The sequence below is a fragment of the Salmo trutta genome, chromosome 2, assembly GCF_901001165.1.
Source record: "Salmo trutta chromosome 2, fSalTru1.1, whole genome shotgun sequence".
In the NCBI taxonomy this organism is placed as follows: Eukaryota; Metazoa; Chordata; class Actinopteri; order Salmoniformes; family Salmonidae; genus Salmo; species Salmo trutta.
This window is the reverse complement of record NC_042958.1, coordinates 32,399,878-32,423,467: the sequence shown is the minus strand read 5'-3', so window position 1 is coordinate 32,423,467 and position 23,590 is coordinate 32,399,878. Positions and strand designations below refer to the sequence as shown.

The 23,590-nt window shown below is 42.1% G+C and overlaps 1 protein-coding gene across 2 annotated transcripts in view; it reads right to left on the bottom strand.

The window, feature by feature from the left end:
- fars2 (phenylalanyl-tRNA synthetase 2, mitochondrial) overlaps window positions 1-23,590 on the bottom strand; it is a 150,945-nt gene that overhangs the window by 40,203 nt on the left and 87,152 nt on the right. For both annotated transcript variants that reach the window (XM_029699992.1, XM_029700001.1), the window contains 2 exons: window positions 19,855-20,015; window positions 8,809-8,960 (listed from right to left, as the gene is read on the bottom strand). In XM_029699992.1, the coding sequence (XP_029555852.1) occupies window positions 8,809-8,960; window positions 19,855-20,015 (313 nt within the window). The remainder of the gene's footprint in view (window positions 1-8,808; window positions 8,961-19,854; window positions 20,016-23,590) is intronic.

Here is a 23,590-nt window from a genome sequence, read left to right as displayed (position 1 = left end):
TGGATAAGAGCGTCTGCTAAATGACTTAAATGTATATCTCCCTCACTAGCTTTAATCACCAGCTGTCAGAGCAGCTCACAGATCACTGCACCTGTACATAGCCCATCTGTAAACAGCCCATCTATCTACCTACCGCATCCCCATACTGTATTTATCTTGCTCCTTTGCACCCCAGTATCTCTACTTGCACATCTACCATTCCAGTGTTTAATTGCTATATTGTAATTACTTCGCCACCATGGCCTATTTATTGCCTTAACTTACCTCATTTGCACTCACTGTGTATAGACTTTTAGTTTTCTTTTGTTCTACTGTATTATTGACTGTATGTTTTGTTTATTCCATGTGTGACTCTGTGTTGTTGTATGTGTCGAACTGCTGTGCTTTATCTTGGCTAGGTCACAGTTGCAAATGAGAACTTGTTCTCAACTAGCCTACCTGGTTAAATAAAGGTGAAATAAATAAATAAAAAACAACACTATACTGGAAAAGCCTGCATGGCACCAAAACAGTGCAGTGCATTGTGGCAGACCTGTCAGCCTGAGGGGCTCTTCCCCCGTTACCCCCACTCTCAATTACACCCAGATTACCCAGCTGCTCCAGGCTGCTTGGCAGCACCTACAGCATAAATCTGGCCGAGCTCCCATTATTCTCACTTCAGCCGGCTAATGCCATAAAGCACTGCTTGTTAGCAAACTGAGGAATACGGTGCACTGTGCGCTAATGCTGTGGGCTAAAAAATACCTAATAACTTGGAATACTGTGTAAAAATGGGATATCATAAAGACGAAGGGATTCTATTACGTACAGAAGAGAATGGAGACAGGGATTGTCTTCTTTTCTTTTAATGATTTTAAAGTATGGAACATTAATTTCATATGGATCCGCCTAAAATGATTTCAGATTTCTAAAATCAGATAAATGTAATGTATTGTAAATTAAATGTTATACCTGACAGATCATTTGATGGCAAATGTAATTTCCCTTTTACATATCTTTTTTCACCCAATCTACCTGGTACTACCTGGATAATACACATTGTTACAGCATGTGTTTTGGCAAATACTATACCATCCGCAATAGGACTGTAATATGCATTCTATATGCATATTATTTTCTAACATCTTAAATTTGTGAGTGACAAATCATGTGTGATATAGGGTAATGCACTGTACCGTACAGAAGTGTGCATATTAAACAACGATACATTATTCAAAGGCGTTTCCTGCAGTAGCTCCAATAAACTCAGTCCACTCTCTCTTCTTCCCTTGTCTCTCTCCCTCTGCCAGCTCCCTCCTATCACTCTATACTGTCACTCCCAGGATACCCCCCTCTCCCTGCCAAACATCTACCTCTCTCTGTTATCCCCTTCTCTCTCCCACCCTGGAATTTTCCCTCTCTCTACCAGTTCCTTCTCTCTCTCTAGCACACACAACCTCCACCCCCCGTCTCTCTATCTTCCTCCCTGGTCTCTGTCTTTCTCACTCTCTCCCTCCTCTACTCTGGCTCGGGGGCAGTGCTCGGCATTAGCCTGCTGCTTCGCCTTCTGGAAAGATCCCGGGAGGTTTCCAACAAAGAAGGCTGATTTTTAACAAGTCTGGCTCTCTTCAGCAACCCACTGCCGAAGACGGCCATTTGTCAAACGCACACACACACCTCTCTCTCTCTCCATTTATCTCTAAACGTTTCACTGATCCTGGGACACAACACTCTGCATGGCACTCCTCTCTCTCTTACACACACACACACACACACACACACACACACACACACACACACACACACACACACACACACACACACACACACACACACACACACACACACACACACACACACACACTTCCTCCATGTTCCTGTTGTCTACATATCTCACCTTCCTCCCCCTCTCCCCATCTGTTTCTTTCTTCCTGCACGTGCCAGCAGTAAATTGTTAATTTGATCCAAAAGATGGCGGCCGGGTGCTCCCTATTCTGCCTAAGCTGAGAGGGGAGATGCGTGGGCCTTGTGAGGGACAGACTGAGGGGTCAGGCCAGGTGGAGGTGAATGGGCTTCAGGTCTGACAGTGTTAACGTTTTCCTCCGAGGACACAAGGCTGGTCTACTATATACACTATACTACTATATACACTAGCATGTACTGTACTATACTAGTATATTAATATGTACTGTATTATACTGCTATATACTATACATTCAGCAGAAGCTTTTCAAATTATATTGGGCATTCTGGTGCCATTTTATGACAGTGGCTTTAAAAAAATACCTTGCATATCTATAGTTTACAACAAGCAGTGTGTTGTGGTGGTTTTGTAGAGTACATACACAAGGGCCAGACAACAGCCTCTTCTCGAAAATATAAACCAGCAAGGGGGGTATCAATGGAACTTGCCCCTTCATAAGGTTGTAGAGTTTTAACATATACTGCTAGTTACATAGTAACACCTTTGTAGTGACATGGTAATACAGTTAAGCGGATAAACTATATTGCCATGTCACTACAAAGATGTTACTATGTAACTACATGTTAATACAATGTTACCAACTGACGGTGCCACTCACTAACTTAGATAATTCTGGTTACTGCCTTCTCTGAGAGGTTGTAACACAGCCTCTGCTGCAGCGCAACATCATCGACGCGGGGCTCAGTGTTACAACTTTCCCACCTCCCTCCCCGCTCGCCCGCATGCCGTTGACTTTCTGTCCAAGCTGCTTGATTGACAGCACAGTTGACTTTACAAATGAATCCGTCCCGATTACATCTGACAGCGTTACGGACCAATAAATGCAGATTTGTGTTGCATTATAGTGCCTATCAACTTTGATTGGAATACTAGTGCAGGCCAGTAAAACGTATCAGTGTGACTACAGTACGACGCAAAGGCATTCAAACGGAATTCTCGACTTTGAGCTGAGGATTCCACTTTGTAGTGACATTTCCGCCAATCCAACTTATATTTCGCCACATCGAAATCTTGAGAAAGATGGAATGGTTTGTTTGAATGCCGGGTTCTGTGCATCACCTGGAGGAGCTTCTGCAGGGATGTGACATTTAAAGGCTGCGAGAAAAAGTACGTATTTACCTGATTTTTGATATTAATGGTTAACAATTAATATTTAACTAATATTATGTGGGTCAACCAGCCTCATTATTGCAATAATTAATCGATATTGAATAAAGATGATTGTTTGAAGAAATGACAAAGTCTCTCACTTGATTAGAATATCCCAAGACAAGGCCCTTAACAGAAAAAAGACACAATTTTGCATGTGAAAATCACAGTTTCACATGTGGATATTTTTCACGAGATTTCACAGCTGATGCACTGCAAACAAAAATGTGTCGTTTCCCATAACGTCACACAGTAGCAGTGTTTTGAGCCTAAATATTTTACACACTTTGACATAAATTATTACATTGTGTATGTTTATACAGTGGCAAGAAAAAGTATATGTGAACCCTTTTGAATTACCTGGATTTCTGCACAAATTGGTCATCAGATTTTATGTGATCTTCATCTAGGTCACAACAATAGACAAACAGTCTGCTTAAACAAATAACGCACAAACAATTATACGTTTTCATGTCTTTATTGAACACACTGTGTAAACATACACAGTGCAGGGTGGAAAAAGTATGTGAACCCCTGGATTTAATAACTGGTTGACCCTACTTTGGCAGCAATAACCTCAACCAAATGTTTTCTGTAGTTCTGGATCAAACCTGCACAACGGTCAGGAGGAATTTTGGACCATTCCTCTATACAAAACTGTTTCAGTTCAGCAATATTCTTGGGATGGCTGGTGTGAACCGCTCGAGGTCATGCCACAGCATCCCAATCGGGTTCCGGACTCTGACTGGGCCACTCCAGAAGGTGTATTTTCTTCTGTTGAAGCCATTGTTGATTTACTTCTGTGTTTTGGGTCTTTGTCCTGTTGCATCACCCAACTTCTGTTGAGCTTCAAATGGTGGATAGATAGCCTTACATTCTACTGCAAAATGTCTTGATAAACTTGGGAATTGATAGCAAGCTGTCCAGGCCTTGAGGCAGCAAAGCAGCCCCAAACCATGATGCTCCCTCCACCATACTTCACAGTTGGGATGAGGTTTTGATGTTGGTGTGCTATGCTTTTTTCCCCCCACACATAGTGTTGTGTGTTCCTCCCAAACAACTCAACTTTAGATTCATCTGTCCACAGAATATTTTGCCAGTAGCGCTGTGGAACATTCAGACATGCTTCAGACAAGCTTCAGACATGCTTCAGACAAGCTTCAGACAAGCTTCAGACAAGCTTCAGACAAGCTTCAGACAAGCTTCAGACAAGCTTCAGACATGCTTCAGACATGCTTCAGACATGCAGCAAATGGGGTTTTTTGGACAGCGGTGGCTTCTTCCGTGGTGTCCTTCCATGAACACTATTCTTGTTTAGTGTTTTACGTAACGTAGACTCGTCAGAGATGTTAGTATATCCCAGAGATTTCTGTAAGTCACTAGCTGACACTCTAGGATTCTTCTTAACCTCATTGAGCATTCTGCGCTGTGCTCTTGCAGTCATCTTTGCAGGATGGCCACTCCTACGGACAGTAGCAACAGTGCTGAACTTTCTCCATTTATAAACAATTTGTCTTACTGTGGACTGATGAACATCAAGGCTTTTAGAGATACTTTTGTAACCCTTTCCAGCTTTATGCAAGTCAACAATTCTTATTTCTTAGGTGTTTTGAGATTTATTTTGTTCGAGGCATGGTTCACATCAGGCAATGCTTCTTGTGAATAGCAAACTCAAATTTTGTGAGTGTTTTTTATAGGGCAAGGCAGCTCTAACTAACATCTCCAATCTCGTCTCATTGTTTGGACTCCAGGTTAGCTGAGTCCTGACTCCAATTAGCTTTTGGGAAGTCATTAGCCTAGGGGTTCACATACTTTTTCCAACCTTATTATTATTTGACCATGCTGGTCATTTATGAACATTTGAACATCTTGGCCATGTGCTGTTATAATCTCCACCCGGCACAGCCAGAAGAGGACTGGCCACCCCTCATAGCCTGGTTCCTCTCTAGGTTTCTTCCTAGGTTTTGGCCTTTCTAGGGAGTTTTTCCTAGCCACCGTGCTTCTATACCTGCATTGCTTGCTGTTTGGGGTTTTAGGCTGGGTTTCTGTACAGCACTTTGAGAGATCAGCTGATGTAAGAAGGGCTATATAAATACATTTGATTTGATTTACACTGTGAATGTTTAAATGATGTATTCAATATAGACAAGAAAAATACAATAATTTGTGTGTTATTAGTTTAAGCACTCTATGTTTGTCTATTGTTGTGACTTAGATGAAGACCAGATCAAATTTGATGACAAATTTAATAACAATACATGTTGCACTACAATGACTGTGATTTCACCTACTTTAGTTGACCAATTAATGGAGAAATCCAGGTAATTCAAAAGGGTTCACATATTTTTTATTGCCACTGTATATACAGTTATTATATTCAACATGTTCTCACTTGGGATTGGAACTCACAACCTCTTGGTTCACGGCATTCCAATCTTCCTACTACGACACCATGTTTGTGGACTTGAAAGTAAAATCTCAGCTTGGTTAAAAATACACTCAAGAAAAACTATTATATTTATCATTGTGATTCAGGAGTAACATTACTCACGTGAAAATCCAACTTGCAGTTCTACTCGTGAATTACGTTCCAATGTTGTCACGTGTAGTTTCTGGTATGACATGTTGAAATTTAGCATTCATGTTTTCACGTGCTCAAAATGCTTTCATGTGCAGTTTCACATGTTGCTTTTACATGTTGTCACGTTATCACATTAACTTCACATAAGACCATGTGATCGCATCCTCTTTCTGTCGACCCTGCGGAAGTGATCAAATTTTAACCTAGTGTTATGAGTAACACTTTACTTCAGTGTTCTAATTGCCGTGTAATTGCTTTTGTAAGTAGAGTGTAACAGGTATTACAATTACAGCACAGAACTAACCCTAAGTACAACGTAACAATAACTAATAACAATACATGTTGCACTACAATGACTGTGATTTCACCTACTTTAGCTGAATTCACCAATTGTAAGTTGCTCTGGATAAGAGTGCCTGCTAAATTACTCAAATGTAAATGTAATAAATTCTTGATTGGTGGCACCGTGCCCGCTTTTCACAGGACACAGTGTACATCAAGGAGGAAACACAAGTCTCAGAATACTCCTCCCTGCTTGCACAGGTTATATATAAATGGCGTACAGACAGAGACAGAAGGGTACGGTCGCCCGCCCGCCCTCATCAGGAGCAGCTTGCCCAATTCCATGAGTCAGCGTTGATGCTAAGCAAAAAAAAACAATTAGCCAGCCATCTTGTTCATAAAAGTGGCATTCGCAGGGAGGACAATCTGGAACGTAGCTGGGGATTAAATGGAGCTTGATATCCCGTGGCAGTAATCGTAAAGTTTGTTGTCTAAGGGAGGCTGTGTAACAATGTGAGCTCGGCCCACCTCAGCTCATCTCTCTCTGGGTAAAAAAAAGGGTCTCTGGTGAACCTGCGGCACAAATGATCCTAAAATGCTAATAACTTTGAGGACATTCATTGTCACAATATGCTATCTCAAATTCACAAAAACACACACCCTTAAAGACAAACACCTAAAAAGACAGACAGACAACATTTACATATTGTGAATCAGACAATTGTGATACTGTTCTTTCTCGCATTCACAGTAAACACACACACACACACACACACACACACACACACACACACACACACACACACACACACACACACACACACACACACACACACACACGTTAGCCCTAACAAAGGGAAGGGAAAAGGTCGCTATTTAAAAAAAGATTAAAAGCAGGGACAGAGATTAATGCGCACAGGCATTTCTACGCACTGCGGGCCCCTTTTTTCACCATTAAACACACTACACACACACTCTGTTCGGTAAACAACTAGGATGCGGGGCGAGCATAAGTCCTGCGCCAAGCTGTGTCCACTGCCTGCCCTTTACGCTCTGTATTTAAAAATTAGACGTCCAGGCTGAGGCTCAGGGGTGAACGCTAAGAACAGGTTAGTGGGGGAAAAGGAAACAGCTTTGTCACTACAGAGAGGGACGGTCCCTCAAGGGTGAATATCAATAAGGAATAAAGTGAGTTCCTCTCCTCGTCTCCTTTCCTTGAGCTGCACTGACATGTGAAAGGGGTGGATTGGTGAAGCAAAGACATCCGCCATGTTGCTTTCATCCATCCTGTGTTTTCAGGTTTTATGTAAATTTCAAATGTAAAGACGGGGGCGAGCAAGGCAATGCCCTACTAAAAACTTGTTACTGAAACGTATCGACACACATTATCTGCAACTCTAAATCCTTGATAGGAATGTGATGGAAGTAGTAATCTATTAGCTACGCCAAAGCCAATCAGTCTCTGTGATTGATCTGTCACTGGGCCATTCCTGTTTGTTCCTGTCAGTGCTGGGATTAGTCCAAAAGGTTCTGTTTGTTAATTGTGTGTGTGTGTGAGAGTGAGTGAGTGAGTGAGTGAGTGAGTGAGTGAGTGAGAGAGAGAGAAAGATAATTTCATGTGTGTATGACAGAAAGAGATAGAAATGGAATGAGAGAGAAAGAGGGAGTAGGTGTGTGCGTGAGTGCAAAACAAACAGAGCAAGCCTCATGTCGAGGATGTGAATCGGGTCAAATGAAGATGTGCCATTAACAAACATTGACCCTTGGTCCTTCTTTGTCATTAGACTAAGGGCTCCAATCAACGGAGCAAACAGCACTCGGCCCAGTCGGGCTCCATTATATTGCATAATAAGGAGCTGTCAGAGTAGAAAAGATAAGCTAGACGCTATGAGACATATCCGCTATCAAACACCAAACAATCCAATCCCGAGCCCCTCTGATGAATTGAGCATCGCTTAACCTTTTCTCTCCGAACCCATTTGTCAAGCAGTGGAATAGATCTTACCTCACCACTAATAGCAAACAAGACCGTACAAACCAAATGAAGAGCATTCACCAAATCGTTATATCATTATCACTGGCCAGTAAATTGTTTAACCTGTTAGTTACATTTGAACTAATATGTAATGCATATAGAGTCACAACATTGTTACACCCAGTGTTAAGTGTTTTTTTTGGCTCTCACGACAAGCACATTTTTAAGGGGGGCATGAGGGGAGGGGTCAATTGTCTGGGTGGGAGGGGGGGGGGGGTTGGAAACTGAAAACCTGATTATGGTGGTAGCAATTCAGTGAACAATTAAATGAAGGTCACACACCAACTTTTCGCTTGTAATGCCCTTATCAGAGTGAGTGGCAATATGCCCATCATTGTTCAGTCGTGGCACCCCAGGTATGCCGATTGAGTACCACTGCTATATCTTCTTGAGGGCATGTTGTCTTACTTTGGATGTGTGGTGGATGAGAGCAGTGTTTTGAGTACCCCCTGCAATTGCACTTATTTGATCTAAGCCAGTATAAGCACATCTGATTCAACTGCTCAACTAATCATCAAGCACTTGAATCAGGTGTAAGTCAGGTAGTTAAAATCAGATGTGCTCGTTAATAATGCGAAACACTTAAGATTAACCAGTGTCGTATTAACTAGGAACCAAACGGAAGTAAACAGACTGAAACTGGGAGGGACTACCTGAACTTTTCCAATACGAAACACGTTTTCCATACAAAACATTTTGCTAGTGTGCACTAATGAATACGACCCAGGTGTGCTAGCACTAGGAAACACTGTGTTGAGTCCTACAGCTCTTTGTCTTGTGAAGAACATGGAGCCTTACTTTGGATGTGTGAACTGGTCAACCAGGGTGACCTTCTCCACCAGGTCTCCTCCGATGCTCCTCACCAGGTCATAGAAGTCGTTCTCTGTGTAGCCCTCGGCCGGTAGCCAGAAGGAGATGTCGTTGATCAGAGGTGGGTACTTACTGAGGGGCTTGAGGAGGGGGGAGGAGAGGGAAGCAGGATGGGGAGGAGAGGAGATGGAAGCAGAGAGGAGAGGGGAGAGAAAACTTTTAGAAGAAAGACTAACAATGAGAGACAGCAATGCATGCTTTGCCTGATATAGAGGTCCTGGATGGCAGGGAGCTCGGCCCCAGTGACATACTGGGCTGTCCGCATCACCCTCTGTGGCACTTTGCTGTCGAGGGCGGTGCATTTGCCATACCAAGCGGTGATGCAGCCAGTCAAGTCATGCTTTCTGGTGAAGTATTTTATTTCTTTCTGTATAGCACAGGAGTAATTATATGATTTTGGCAAATTTATTTCCATTTACTTCCCTATTGGACCCACCGCTATGCCATTTCTCTCCTGTTCTATTGGTTTTCATATCAAGTATATTTTGTTGTTCAGAAGCCAAAAGCACAATCCTAGTCAAATTAGCAACCCAACCTAGTTGTTGCATCTTTAGATTCCCCCACTTTCTAATTTTCGAACAGATTTTCTTCTTTGTCACATTTGGAACCGCTATCAGGTGTGCTATTTAGAATGGTGTTTTCCCAGGTGCTCTGTTTAGAATGGTGTTTTCCCAGGTGCTCTGTTTAGAATTGTGTTTTCCCAGGTGTGCTGTTTAGAATGGTGTTTTCCCAGGTGCTCTGTTTATAATGGTGTTTTCCCAGGTGCTCTGTTTAGAATGGTGTTTTACCAGGTGTGCTATTTATAATGGTGTTTTCCCAGGTGCTCTGTTTAGAATGGTGTTTTCCCAGGTGCTCTGTTTAGAATGGTGTTTTCCCAGGTGTGCTGTTTAGAATGGTGTTTTCCCAGGTGCTCTGTTTAGAATGGTGTTTTCCCAGGTGCTCTGTTTAGAATGGTGTTTTCCCAGGTGTACTATTTATAATGGTGTTTTCCCAGGTGCTCTGTTTAGAATGGTGTTTTACCAGGTGTGCTATTTAGAATGGTGTTTTCCCAGGTGCTCTGTTTAGAATGGTGTTTTCCCAGGTGCTCTGTTTAGAATGGTGTTTTACCAGGTGTGCTATTTATAATGGCGTTTTCCCAGGTGCTCTGTTTAGAATGGTGTTTGGGGTGCACAATATCATGGCCTTGGGAATCCTCTGTCACTCTTCAGACCACTGACACAGGGGAAATATGATACTAATTATACACTCTCCATGAATCCCAAATGGAACTAACCCCTCCTCCCTAGGCACTTCTGTAGAGGGCACTTCTGTAAATCTGAAGAGATTGGATACTGTAGGTGTAAGCAAAATGGAACATTTCCACAAAGCCTATCTGAAGGCAAGGTGACGCAAGTAGCATATTGCTTATACCTATCCTATCCCTTCAGATCTACACGAGTGCCAACGCATTGATTTGGGATTTAGCATAAACCACTTTTTTTCCCAAAACACATACAGTAAATGTATCCCCTTGTATGTATTTGGTACTACTGAAAATTACAAAATCTTCTTTTAGCAGAGGTTTTCATCCAAAGCAACTTCCATCTAATGCATATATTCATTGTATGTGGGCTCAAACCCCAAACTCTGCTGCATCAAACACCACAGTCCAACCAACAGAGCCATTAGAAATATACAGTCGTGGCCAAAAATATTGGCACCCAGTTGTACTTTGGTCAAGTAACTCACAATTTTCCCTAAAAATAAGTTGAAATTGACCAAAGTATTTGGTCTCCACAATTCTTTATTTCACTGTTAATATTACAGAACCTTTGTTTTTGATTCAGAACTTAATATATCCATTTAAATCAGAAAAACAGAAATGTAATTGAAAAAACTATTGACACCCCAGACTTAATATTTGGTAGCACAGTCTTTGGTCAAAATAACTGCAATCAAGTGCTTCCTATTGCCATCGATGAGCTTCCTGCACCTCTGTACTGGCAGTTTGGCCCACTCCTCTTGTGCAAGTTGCTCCAGTTCTCCCAGATTTGAAGGGTGCCTTCGCCCAACTGCTCTTTTCAGATCTCTCCACAAGTGTTCAATAGAATTTAGATCTGGACTCATTGCGGGCCACTTCAGAACAGTCCAGCGTTTTGTCTTGAACCATTCCTGGGTGCTTATTGAAGTGTGTTTGGGGTCAATGTCCTGCTGGAAGACCCATGACCTTCGACAGAGACCCAGCTTTCTGACACTGGGTCCGACATTGCGCTCCAAAATGCCTTGGTATTCTCCTGATTTCATGACGCCATGCACACGTTCAAGGCACCCAGTGCCCGAGGCAGCAAAGCAACCCCAAAACATCACTGAACCTCCTCCATGTTTTCAGTGTAGGGAAGGTGTTGTTTTCTTTGAAGGATTCCATTTGTTTTCTGTTGACATAGAAAAGGTATGCTTTACCAAAAAGCTCTAAATTTAGACTAGGATTTTGTCATGTTCAGGTGTGTTTCGGCAAATTGCAGTCGGCCTTTCTTATGTGTCTTTCTCAGCAGTTGGGTGCTGCTGGGTCTCCTACCATATAATCCCCTTTCATTGAGTTGGCAACAGATGGTGCGAGTTGAAACTGTTGTACCTTGTGTCTGAAAGTCAGCTTGAATCTGTGTAGCAGTTGATCGAGGTGCTTTCTCCACCATTCATACGATCCCTTGCTGCAATCTTCCATCAAGTTCTCTTGCAGCCATGTCCAGGGAGGTTGGCTACAGTGCAATAGGTCTTAAACTTCTTGATAACATTACGTATGGTGGAAACAGGAACGTCAAGGTCTCTGGAGATGGACTTGTAGCCTTGAGATTGTCCATGCTTGGCTACAATCTTGTGTCTGACCTCAGATCATTCTCTGGTTTTCTTTCTTTTCTCCATACTCATTGCGGTATACACAGTGACACAAAACAGGAGAATGAGTCCTTTTCTCTATTAAATTAGTGATTTATATATTGCAGGCACCAAGATCAATTCCAAAGTATTTGGGCAGTTTCTCCCATTCTTGTCTGCAGATCCTCTCAAGCTCTGTCAGGTTGGATGGGGAGCATTGCTTTGCACAGCTATTTTCAGGTCTCTCCAGAGATGTATTTGGTATTTTATTAGGATCCTCATTAGCTGTTGCAAAAGCAGCAGCTACTCTTCCTGGGGTCCACACAAAACATGAAACATAAAACAGAATGACATAATACAGAAGATCATTAGACAAGAATAGAACTACATACATTTTTAAAAGGCACACATAACCTACATATCAACGCATACACAGAAACTATCTAGGTCAAGTAGGGGAGAGGCGTTGTGCTGCGAGGTGTTGCTTTATCTGTTTTTTGAAACCAGGTTTGCTGTTTATTTGAGCAATATGAGATGGAAAGGAGTTCCATGCAATAATGGCTCTATATAATACTGTACGTTTTCTTGAATTTGTTCTGAATTTGGGGACTATGAAAAGACCCCTGGTGGCATGTCTGGTGGGATAAGTGTGTGTGTCTGAGCTGTGCGTAAGTTGACTATGCAAACAATTTTGGATTTTCAACACATTAATGTTCTTATAAAAAGAAGAAGTGATGCAGTCAGTCTCTCCTCAACTCTTAGCCAAGAGAGACTGGCATGCATAGTATTTATATCAGCTCTCTGACTACAATTAAGAGCAAAACGTGCAGCTCTGTTCTAGGCCAGCTGCAGCTTAACTAGGTCTTTCCTTGCCGCACTGGACCACACGACTGGACAATAATCAAGATTAGACAAAACTAGAGCCTGCAGAACTTGCTTTTTGGAATGTGGTGTCAAAGAAGCAGAGCATCTCTTTATCACATCTAGACCTCTCCCCATCTTCACAACCATTGAATCTATATGTTTTGACCATGACAGTTTACAATCTAAGGTAATGCCAAGTAAGTTAGTCTCCTAAACTTGTTCAACAGCCACACCATTCATTACCAGATTCAGCTGAGTTCTAGCACTTAAGGAATGATTTGTACCAAATACAATGCTGTTAGTAATGTTCGATCGGGTTCAAGTCCGGGCTCTGGCTGGGCCACTCAAGGATATTCAGAGACTTGTCCCGAAGCCACTCCTGCACTGTCTTGGCTGTGTGCTTAGTGTCATTTTACATTTACATTTTACATTTTAGTCATTTAGCAGACGCTCTTATCCAGAGCGACTTACAGTAGTGAATGCATACATTTCATACACTTCAAACATTTCATTTCATGCATTTTCTTCTTTTTTTTTGGTACTGTCCCCCGTGGGAAATTGAACCCACAACCCTGGCGTTGCACACACCATGCTGGCGTTGCAAACACCATGCTCTACCAACTGAGCCACAGTTCACAACTTCCTGTTGGAAGGTGAACCTTCTCCCCAGGTCCTGAGCAGGTTTTCATCAAGGATCTCTCTGTACTTTGCACCATTCATCTTCGCCTCGATCCTGACTAGTCTCCCAGTCCCTGCCGCTGAAAAACACAGCCACAGCATGATGCTGCCACTACCATGCTGCACTGTAGGGATGGTGCCAGGTTTCCTCCAGACGTGATGCTTGGCGCTCAGGCCAAAAAGTTGAATCTTGTTTCTCATGCATGGTCTGAGAGTTTTAATGAGGTTGCTAAATGACTTAAATGTAAATGTTAGGAGATTGGGAACTTAAATGGACGAGCTAAAGCCAACTTCATAAAATTCCTAGGTGACTAGTAGTATTACAGAGAAAAAATAAAACTATATTTTTTATTTTAACAGGACAAATCTGAGGGGGCATGACGCCTCTGCTTGTGAGCATGGCTCTTTATGGAACCTTAAAAAAGGTTCTATATAGCACCAAAAAGGTATCCGGTATGGATACAAGCCAAAGAACCCTTATTTGGCACTATAAAGATTTCATTTTTGTGTGTGTATGTGTTGGACAAACCTACCGAGGTCAATGAAATAAAGAAGTAAAAATAAAAACATACGAGAAGTAAAACACGCGTACATTCAAGTGTTTTTATTTCTTGTGTGTTTTATTTATCTGACCTAGTACTGAATCCATGCTTTAAGATCCTATTCTGGATTTTATCACCAGTGATATTGAACACTGCATTATACAAAACAGTTTGTAAGTCAGCATTTCACTGTGCTTTTTACATCTATTGTATCCTGTGCACGCAACAAGTCAACTTTGATTTGATGTGAAAGTCTCATCGTGTACCAGTCCAATTAATGATGTGCAATTATGTGCACAGTAAGCACATTCTAATAGGCCCCAATTCTGGCCCCCCAAAAAATCTATCAATACCGGCTAGCTAAAAAGCCATTAATCTATCTCAGTTTCTGGCCAAATCCTCCAACAACAACGGCTACCATTAAGTCATTACAGCCGGGCAGCATTAATGACTAGGAGGATCAGAACTATTGATTCAGTCCTTCTCCTTTCTCTGTCTCACTCAGGCTGTTTGAAGGAGTACTTGTTAATGTGAGAAAAAAAACAAAAAACAAAAAGCCATTTTGTTTGCTATAAAGCAGAGGGATGGAGTTGGAGAAGTGAAACCACTTTTACATTTGTAGATTTAACGATATTTTGAGGGTAAACATTGTATGTTTACAACAACATAATTTTGAAGCAATAGCGTAAAACAATATTTTTGGGGTTATATGATGGGAATAATACAGTTGTAGTCGGAACTCTGTTTTTACCAATTCCTGACATTTAATTCTAGTAAAGATTCTCTGTCTTAGGTTAGTTAGGATCACCACTTTATTTTAAGAATGTGAAATGTCAGAATAATAGTAGAGAGAATGATTTATTTCAGCTTTTATGTCTTTCATCACATTCCCAGTGAGTCAGAAGTTTACATACACTCAATTAGTATTTGGTAGCATTTCCTTTAAATTTATTAACTTGGGTCAAACGTTTCGGTTAGCGTTCCACAAGCTTCCCACAATAAGTTGGGTGAATATTGGCCCATTCCTCCTGACTGAACTGGTGTAACTTAGTCTGGTTTGTAGGCCTCCTTGCTCGCACACACTTTTTCAGTTATGCCCAAAAATGTTCTATAGGATTGAGGTCAGGGCTTTGTGATGGCCACTCCAATACCTTGACTTTGTTGTCCTTAAGCCATTTTGCCACAACTTTGGAAGTATGCCTGGGGTCATTGTCCATTTAGAAGACCCATTTGCGACCAAGCTTTAACTTCATGATGACATCTATTTTGTGAAGGGCACCAGTCCCTCCTGCAGCAAAGCACCCCCACAACATGATTTTGCCACCCCCGTGAATCACAGTTGGGATGGTGTTCTTCAGCTCGCAAGCCTTCCCATTTTTCCACTAAACATAACGATGGTCATTATGGCCAAACAGCTCTATTTGTGTTTCATCGGACCAGAGGACATTTCTCCAGAAAGTACGAGCTTTGTCCCCATGTGCAGCTGCAAACCGTAGTCTGGCTTTTTTTACGGCGGTTTTGGAGCAGTGGCTTCTTCCTTGCTGAGCGGACTTTCAGGTTATGTTGATATAGGACTCGTTTTACTGTGGATATAGATACATTTGTACCCGTTTCCTCCAGCATCTTCATAAGGTCCTTTGCTGTTGTTCTGGGATTGATTTGCACTTTTTGCACTAAAGTACGTTCATCTCTAGGAGACAGAACGCGTCTCCTTCCTCAGCAGTATGACAGTTGCGTGGTCCTATGGTGTTTATACTTGCGTACTATTGTTTGGACAGATGAACGTGGTACCTTCAGGCGTTTGGAAATTGCTCCCAAGGATGAACCAGGTCTTGGCTGGTTTCTTTTGATTTTCCCATTATGTCAAGCAAAGAGGCACTGAGTTTGAAGGTAGGCCTTGAAATACATCTACAGGTACATCTCCAATTGACTCAAATGATGTCAATTAGCCTAGCAGAACCTTCTAAAGCCATTACATACTTTTCTGGAATTTTCTATGCTGTTTAAAAGGCACAATCAACTTAGTTCATGTAAACTTCTGACCCACTGGAATTGTGATACAGTGAATTATAAGTGTAATAATCTGTCTGTAAACAATTGTTGGAAAAATTACTTGTGTCATGCACAAAGTAGATGTCCTAACCGACTTGCCAAAACTATAGTTTGTTAACAATAAATATGTGGAGTGGTTGAAAAACTAGTTTTAATGACTCCAACCTAAGTGTATGCAAACTTCCGACTTCAACTGTAGTTAAGCCAAGCACATGATACCTTGAGTTGAGATTCGGATACGGTTTAACCTGTTAGGGTATAGGGGGCAGTATTTTCACGGCTGGATAAAAAAATGTACCCGATTTAATCTGGTTACTAATCCTACCCAGTAACTACAATATGCATATACTTATTATATATGGATAGAAAACACCCTAAAGTTTCAAAAACTGTTTGAATGGTGTCTGTGAGTATAACAGAACTCATTTGGCAGGCAAAACCCTGAGACACATTCTGACAGGAAGTGGATACCTGATGTGTTGAATTGACTTTAAGCCTATACCATTGAAAAACAAAGGGGGTGAGGAATGTTTTGGCACTTCCTATTGCTTCCACAAGATGTCCCCAGCCTTTACAAAGTGTTTTGATTCTTCTACAGTGAGATCTGACCGAATAAGAGCCTTGGAACTGTGATGGCCCATTAGACACCTTGCGCGCGAGTTGATGGTGGGTACTCTCATTCCGAAACGTTTTAAAAGAGAACCCAATGGTCCGCCTTGAATTTTATTCATGTTCTGGTTAAAAAAAGGCCCTAATGATTTATGCGATACAACGTTTGACATGTTTGAACGAACGTAAATATATTTTTTCCGTTCGTGAAGTGAAGTGAAGTCCGGCTGGCTTAGATCATGTGCTAACAACACGGAGGTTTTTGGACATAAATGATGAGCTTTTTTGAACAAAACTACATTCGTTATGGACCTGGGATTCTTTGGAAGTGACATCTGATGAAGAGAATCAAAGGTAATGGATTATTTACATAGTATTTTCGATTTTAGATCTCTCCAACATGGCGGTTAGTCTGTATCGCAATGCGTATTTTTCTGGGCGCAGTGCTCAGATTATTGCAAAGTGTGATTTCCCAGTAAGGTTAATTTTAAATCTGGCAAGTCCATTGCGTTCAAGAGATGTAAATCTATAATTCTTTGAATGACAGTATAATATTTTACCAATGTTTTCTAATATTAATTAATTATTTTGTTGTCATGACTTGACTGCCGGTATTGGAGGGAAACGATTTCCTGAACATCAACGCCATAGTAAAACGCTGTTTTTAGATATAAATATGAACTTGATAGAACTAAAAATGCATGCATTGTCTAACATAATGTCCTAGGAGTGTCATCTGATGGAGATTGTAAAAGGTTAGTGCATAATTTTAGCTGATTTTATGGTTTTGGTGACGCCTGTCTTTGAATCGACAATACATTACATACAGCTATTGTCAATGTACTCTCCTAACATAACCTAACTTTATGCTTTCCCCGTAAAACCTTTTTGAAATCGGACAATGTGGTTAGATTAAGGAGATGTTTATCTTTCAAAGGCTGTAAGTTAGTTGTATGTTTGAGAAATTTGAATTTTGACATTTATTTGGTTTCAAATTTGCCGCTCTTGAAATGCACCTGCTGTTGATAGGGTGCGCCACGGGTGGCACGCTAACGTCCCACATAGCCCCAAGAAGTTAACCTGTCTGGGGTAGGGGGCAGTATTTTCACGGCCGGATGGAAAACATACCCAATTTAAACAGGTTACTACTCTGGCCCAGAAACTAGAATATGCATATTATGGATAGAAAACACTCTGAAGTTTCTAAAACTGTTTGAATGGTGTCTGTGAGTATAACAGAACTCATATGGCAGGCAAAAACCTGAGAAAATTCCAAGCAGGAAGTGGAATTGTAGTTCTTCTTTTGATTCTCTATCGAAGCTACAGTGTCTGTGGGGTGACGTTGCACTTCCTAAGGCTTCCATTGACTGTCTGAAGCCTTCAGAAAGTGGTTTGATCATTTTCCTGTCACTGGGCAGATAATAGGAGCTCAGTTACTGAGTGGTCTGCCTGGCAACAAAGGGGTTGGATATGCTCGGTCCCGCGAGCGCGCCCCTCCTTCTTGTTCTTCTTGAATGAATATGCTATTGTCCGGTTGGAATATTATCGCAATTTTACATAAAAAATACCATAAAGATTGATTTTAAACAGCGTTTGACATGCTTCTAAGTACGGTAATGGAACATTTTGACTTTTCGTCTCTCGTTCCGTGCTCGCGCGTTACCCTTTGGATAGTGACCTGAACGCACGAACAAAACGGAGGTATTTGTACATAAATATGGATTATTTCGAACAAAAACAACATTTCTTGTGGAAGTAGCAGTCCTGGGAGTGCATTCTGACGAAGATCAGCAAAGGTAAGAGAATATTTCTCATGATAATTCTGAGTTTAGGTTGCCCCGAACTTGGCGGGGTCTGAATCGCTCACCGTGATGGCTGAGCTATGTACTCAGAATATTGAAAAATGTGTTTCTCCGTAAAGCTATTTTAAAATCTGACACAGCGGTTGCATCCAGGGGTAGTCTATCTACAATTCTTAAAATAATTGTTATATATTTCGTCAACGTTTATGATGAGTATTTTTGTAAATTGATGTGTACATTCACCGGCCGTTTTGGTGGGAATACATTTTCTGAACATCACTCGCCAATGTAAAATGCTGTTTTTGGATATAAATATGAACTTTATCGAACAAAATATACATGTATTGTGTAACATAATGTCCTAGGAGTGTCATCTGATGAAGATCGTCAAAGGTTAGTGCTTCATTTAGCTGTGTTTTGAGTTTTATTGACACATGTCCTTGCTTGGAAAATGGCTGTGTGATTATTTTTGTCTATGTACTCTCCTAACATAATCTAATGTTTTGCTTTCGCTGTAAAGCCTTTTTGAAATCGGACAATGGGGTTCGATTAACGAGAAGTTTATCTTTAAAATGGTGTAAAATAGTTGCATGTTTGAGAAAGTTGAATTATGACATTTTGTTGTTTTTGAATTTTCCGCCCTGATATTTCACTGGCTGTGTCCCGCAGGTGGGACAGAAGTTAAGAAGCTATTATGTGCAGTTCCCACACCCTGTGGCAAAAACAAATGTTCTGAAAAGACTTAAAGGGACTAGTAAGGTTGGTTGTTATTGTTTTTGGTCCAGGAGCTAAAATGGAAAACAAATCCTGCACACTATGCTTTCAAAGTATCACTTATTTATGCTAACGTTTGCTAATGTTTCTGCCATTCACCTTCTTCATTAAAACCATGGCTGCTGATATGGTCCGGGAGCATCATAATGGCTTTTGGTTGAAACCAGAGCCATGTATTACGAGAGTTCGTTCAGGTTTTAGAACGTCCACCACATTAGTAGCCCATTTATTCTAGAAATGTTAGTGATGTAATGTTGGTGTCAACAAATTGCATATATGCTTTCCCTGGACATCTTCATAGGTTTTGAAAAATATCAGAAATAAACAGCACAACACAGAAGCATCAATTATCACCGAGCAACCACTATGGGGGAGAAAGTGGCGCTCTCGGAACATTCAGACAGAACCCACATTGGCCTAACTCTCTATATACGACTCTTTATCTATCTTTGCCATTGATCGCTTGGGCAGCACCATTTAGTGTAGTCAATTGAAAGTAGTACATTTATTTTTCTTCTACGAGTTTATTGGCAGTTCATAAACAAACTGAAAAGATGCATGGAATGTGTAGTCAGAACAAGCCAAGGTTGGGAACTACTGCCATCTGCAGTGCTGGAATGTTTGCTCAGGAGTATAATTCATTGTCTGTTCCCTCTGAAGTCTCCCCCAGTTGCCTACCTTAAAATGGGCTTTGAGGAAAGTGCGAACTCTCCCTCTATGATTGAAACCTCAACAGCCAAACTCTGCATTAAAAGTGAATAATAGTGGTTGAAAAATACAATAAATATAACCTAGAGCTTTACTTGGAAGGTGACTGGGTCGTTGATGCTGGGCAGGCAGAACTGCTTCAGGAAGCGGTCGTCCTGGCTCCAGAAGAGGCGGATGTCAGGGATCCCGTACAGCACCATGGCCAGGCGCTCCAGGCCCAGTCCAAATGCCCAGCCAATCTTGTTACTCGCTCCCGCTGGAAAAAGGACACAATAGGAGATTAGAGCAGTTGTTCCCAGAACTTTTTGTGGTGGGGGGGGGTTTGGATATTAAACCACTAATTGGCCGACATCGGTTCATTTACTTGAATTCCAATGCACCGTTTCTCTAGAGAGAAATTAAATAATTAATGAGAAAAATATGAGAAATCAAGTCAAGAACTATGTGGGACGCTGAGCTGAAGGGTAGTGTTACGGAGTCTAGTTGATAGGTAATCGACTAGCCGGACTGTTCCCCGGACTCCGCGTGTAGGGATTTGTACAATGCATGAACAAGGCTATTGAACTAGACATTGGTGTCTGTCTTTATTACTTTATCCAATATATCATACTGAAACATGGTATCAGAAGTGGCTCGAAAACCACACGTTTGTTATTTTTGTAGCTAAGTACATTATAGGCGCCGTTTCCTACTCCTAGTCACAACACTGATCAACTAGTTGTTAGCTAGCATCACTACCTACCTCGATGACTGAAGGCAAAGAAATCTCATATACCATCGCTATGGCAGCGAACATTCTGCCACCAAATCCCATGGTTCTCACAGGGGACTGGAATACTAATTGGGCCAATTTCAGGGATGAATTCGAGGACTATGCGCTGGCGACCGGTCTACATGAGAAACCCAACGAGGTACAAGCGGCAACTCTGAGGAGTTTAATGGGCAGCGAATGCAGGCATATCTACCGGCACAATCTCATCCTCACAGCGCGACAACAGTGTGATGCAAAGGCTATATTAGATGCATTGGAGAATTACTTCAAACCCGCCAGAAACGTCATTTACGAGCGGTTCGTTTTCGGAAGCTGCAAACAGGAAGAGGGTGAGTCAGTACACAACTTTGTAACCCGTTTGAGAGAAAAATCCGCCACTTGTGAATACGGGGGATTGAAAGATGAATTGATTCGTGTCAAAATAGTACTGGGAATTGCAAATGAGGATACGCGCCGGCGTCTACTGAGAGAGAGAGGCTTAACATTAGTAACTGCCATCGAAATGTGCCGCACTGCCGAAGTCACTGACATGAGAATGAGAGCAATGGAAATCGATACCCCACGCTCCAACGTTGATACTGTTCACTCTGTTGCTAGGCAGACATTCAGGCAAAACCAATCGAGGCAGTAGCATGTAAATACTGTGGGAATACACACACACACGGCAAAGAGCACTGCCCTGCCTATGGAAAACCATGCAGAGCTTGTGGAACTAATAATCACTTTGCAAAAGTTTGTCTCAAAAGCAAAAGAAGGGTGAGTGAGGGCAAGATTCACTGTGTTGATGATGTCACTCAATGTTCAGAGCTGAACAGTGAAAGTGACATTTACATGCATGAATCCATTGGGGCTGTACACTTAAGAGGGAAGAAATGGTTTGTGACACTACGATTACACAACAATGTCAACTGGGTTCCGGTGCTACATGCAACGTAATGAGCTACAAAGACAAAATCAATCTGGCACCTGACACACATCTATTGCCCAGCAACACTAGACTAAAGCTGTACTCAGGAGAGCTAATGAGCTCTATGGGCACCTTTGAGACCGAATGTGTTATTCGGGGATGCAAACACAAGCTGGAGTTTGAGATTGTGAAAACCAGTCAACATCCTCTCCTCTCAGGCTCTACATGCGAACGCCTGGGACTGATGCAGTTTACTGTACCAAATGACCTGCACATTGTGGATCATGTCCAGCATGGACCCCTGTCCAAAGAACAACTACTCAGCAGATATGACGATGTATTCAACATGCCCGTTGAATCAGTGCCTGGGGAGATACACTTTGAAGTGGATGAGAGCATCACTCCAGTCCAGTGTGCTCCTCGCAATGTGCCCATTGCAATGAAAGTGGCTGTGAAGGCCCAGCTGGACAAGTATGAGGCCGATGGCCACATAACATCTGTGACCGAACCAACTGACTGGATCAGCAATATGGTCATAGTGAAAAAAACAGAGAAGCTGAGGGTCTGCATCGACCCAAAGCATCTGAACCAAGCACTGAAACGATCCCACTACATCATGCCGACATTAGAGGATGTCCTCTACAAGCTTCCGAAGGCCAGGATTTTCACCTTGGTGGATGCCCGAGATGCATTCCTTCAATGCAAGCTGGACGAAGAAAGCAGCGTCATGACTACCTTCTGGACCCCCTGGGGTCGGAAACGCTGGCTCAAGCTCCCGTTTGGTGTCTCAGTGGCACCTGAGCTATACCAATGCAAGCAGCACGAGTTACTGGCTGGGCTCAAGGGCATTGAACCCGATGCTAAGGGTAAGAGGTGCAGAATTGAGACATGAGCCAATTGAAGGTGAGGCTTCTACCCCACCAAGCTCTCCAGCTCGTGGCCCTAATCCTACCCCTGTCAGAGCCCATACTTACTCACAGGTGGGTCGGCTGTGCAAGCCACTGGACAGGCTTACTCTGTAAGCAAGAGACTGTGTTAACTTGTCCTCCTGTTTATAAAAAAAGGAAGATGACAACTGAAGTAAAAAGAAAATGTCATGCTTTTCAATTGTTATGACTTGATTGTTAAGAATTTAATGTTATGCTGTTATGTTTGCACTTTCTATTGAAAGGATGATGTTACGGAGTCTAGTTGATAGGTAATCGACTAGCCGGACTGTTCCCCGGACTCCGCGTGTAGGGATTTGTACAATGCATGAACAAGGCTATTGAACTAGACATTGGTGTCTGTCTTTATTACTTTATCCAATATATCATACTGAATCAGGTAGTTTTCATGAAGTCAATATTCAACCTAGTTCAGTCCAGAAATGTGGTAATTAACCACAATGACTATAATCCATTGCACCATTTTTTCCCAGCTCATAGACAGGAAGAGGCGGGCTCCCGAGGGGCGCAGCGGTCTAAGGCACTGCATCGCAGTGCTAGAGGCGTCACTACAGACCCGGGTTCGATCCCAGACTGTGTCACAACCGGCCATGATCGGGAGTCTCAGCATTGTCCGGGTTAGGGGAGGGTTTGGCCGGTGGGGCTTTACTTGGCTCATCGCGCTCTAGCGACTCCTTGTGGTGGGCCGGGTGCCTGCAGACTGACCTCAGTTGTCAGTTGAACGGTGTTACCTCCGACACATTGGTGCGGCTGGCTTCCGGGTTAAGCAGGCAGTTAAGAAGCACGTTTTGGCGGGTCATGTTTCGGAGGACACATGTCTTGACCTTCGCCTCCCGAGCCTGTTGGGGAGTTACAGCGAAGAGACAAGATCGAAATTGGGGAAATAAAATATAGAAAGAGGCGAAGCAAGAGATTTCACTCTCGACAAAAACTGTAGAAAATAAGAACAATGCGCTTCTATGGACCTAAGCTTGAAGCCTTCCTTTGACTACCATTGTTAGGGCAGAGACATGAGCATCTCGTTATTATATACAGATCTCTTGACGGATACACTTTTACGCCTGCTACGCTAGGTGAGATACACACAGACCACATAGTCTTCATGAGAGAGGAATGTACACAACCCAATGATGAGAGGGAGAGAGACAGTTCGTGAAAGTATACCTTAACTACTTTGAACAACTAGTAAAATCATTTTGTCAGAC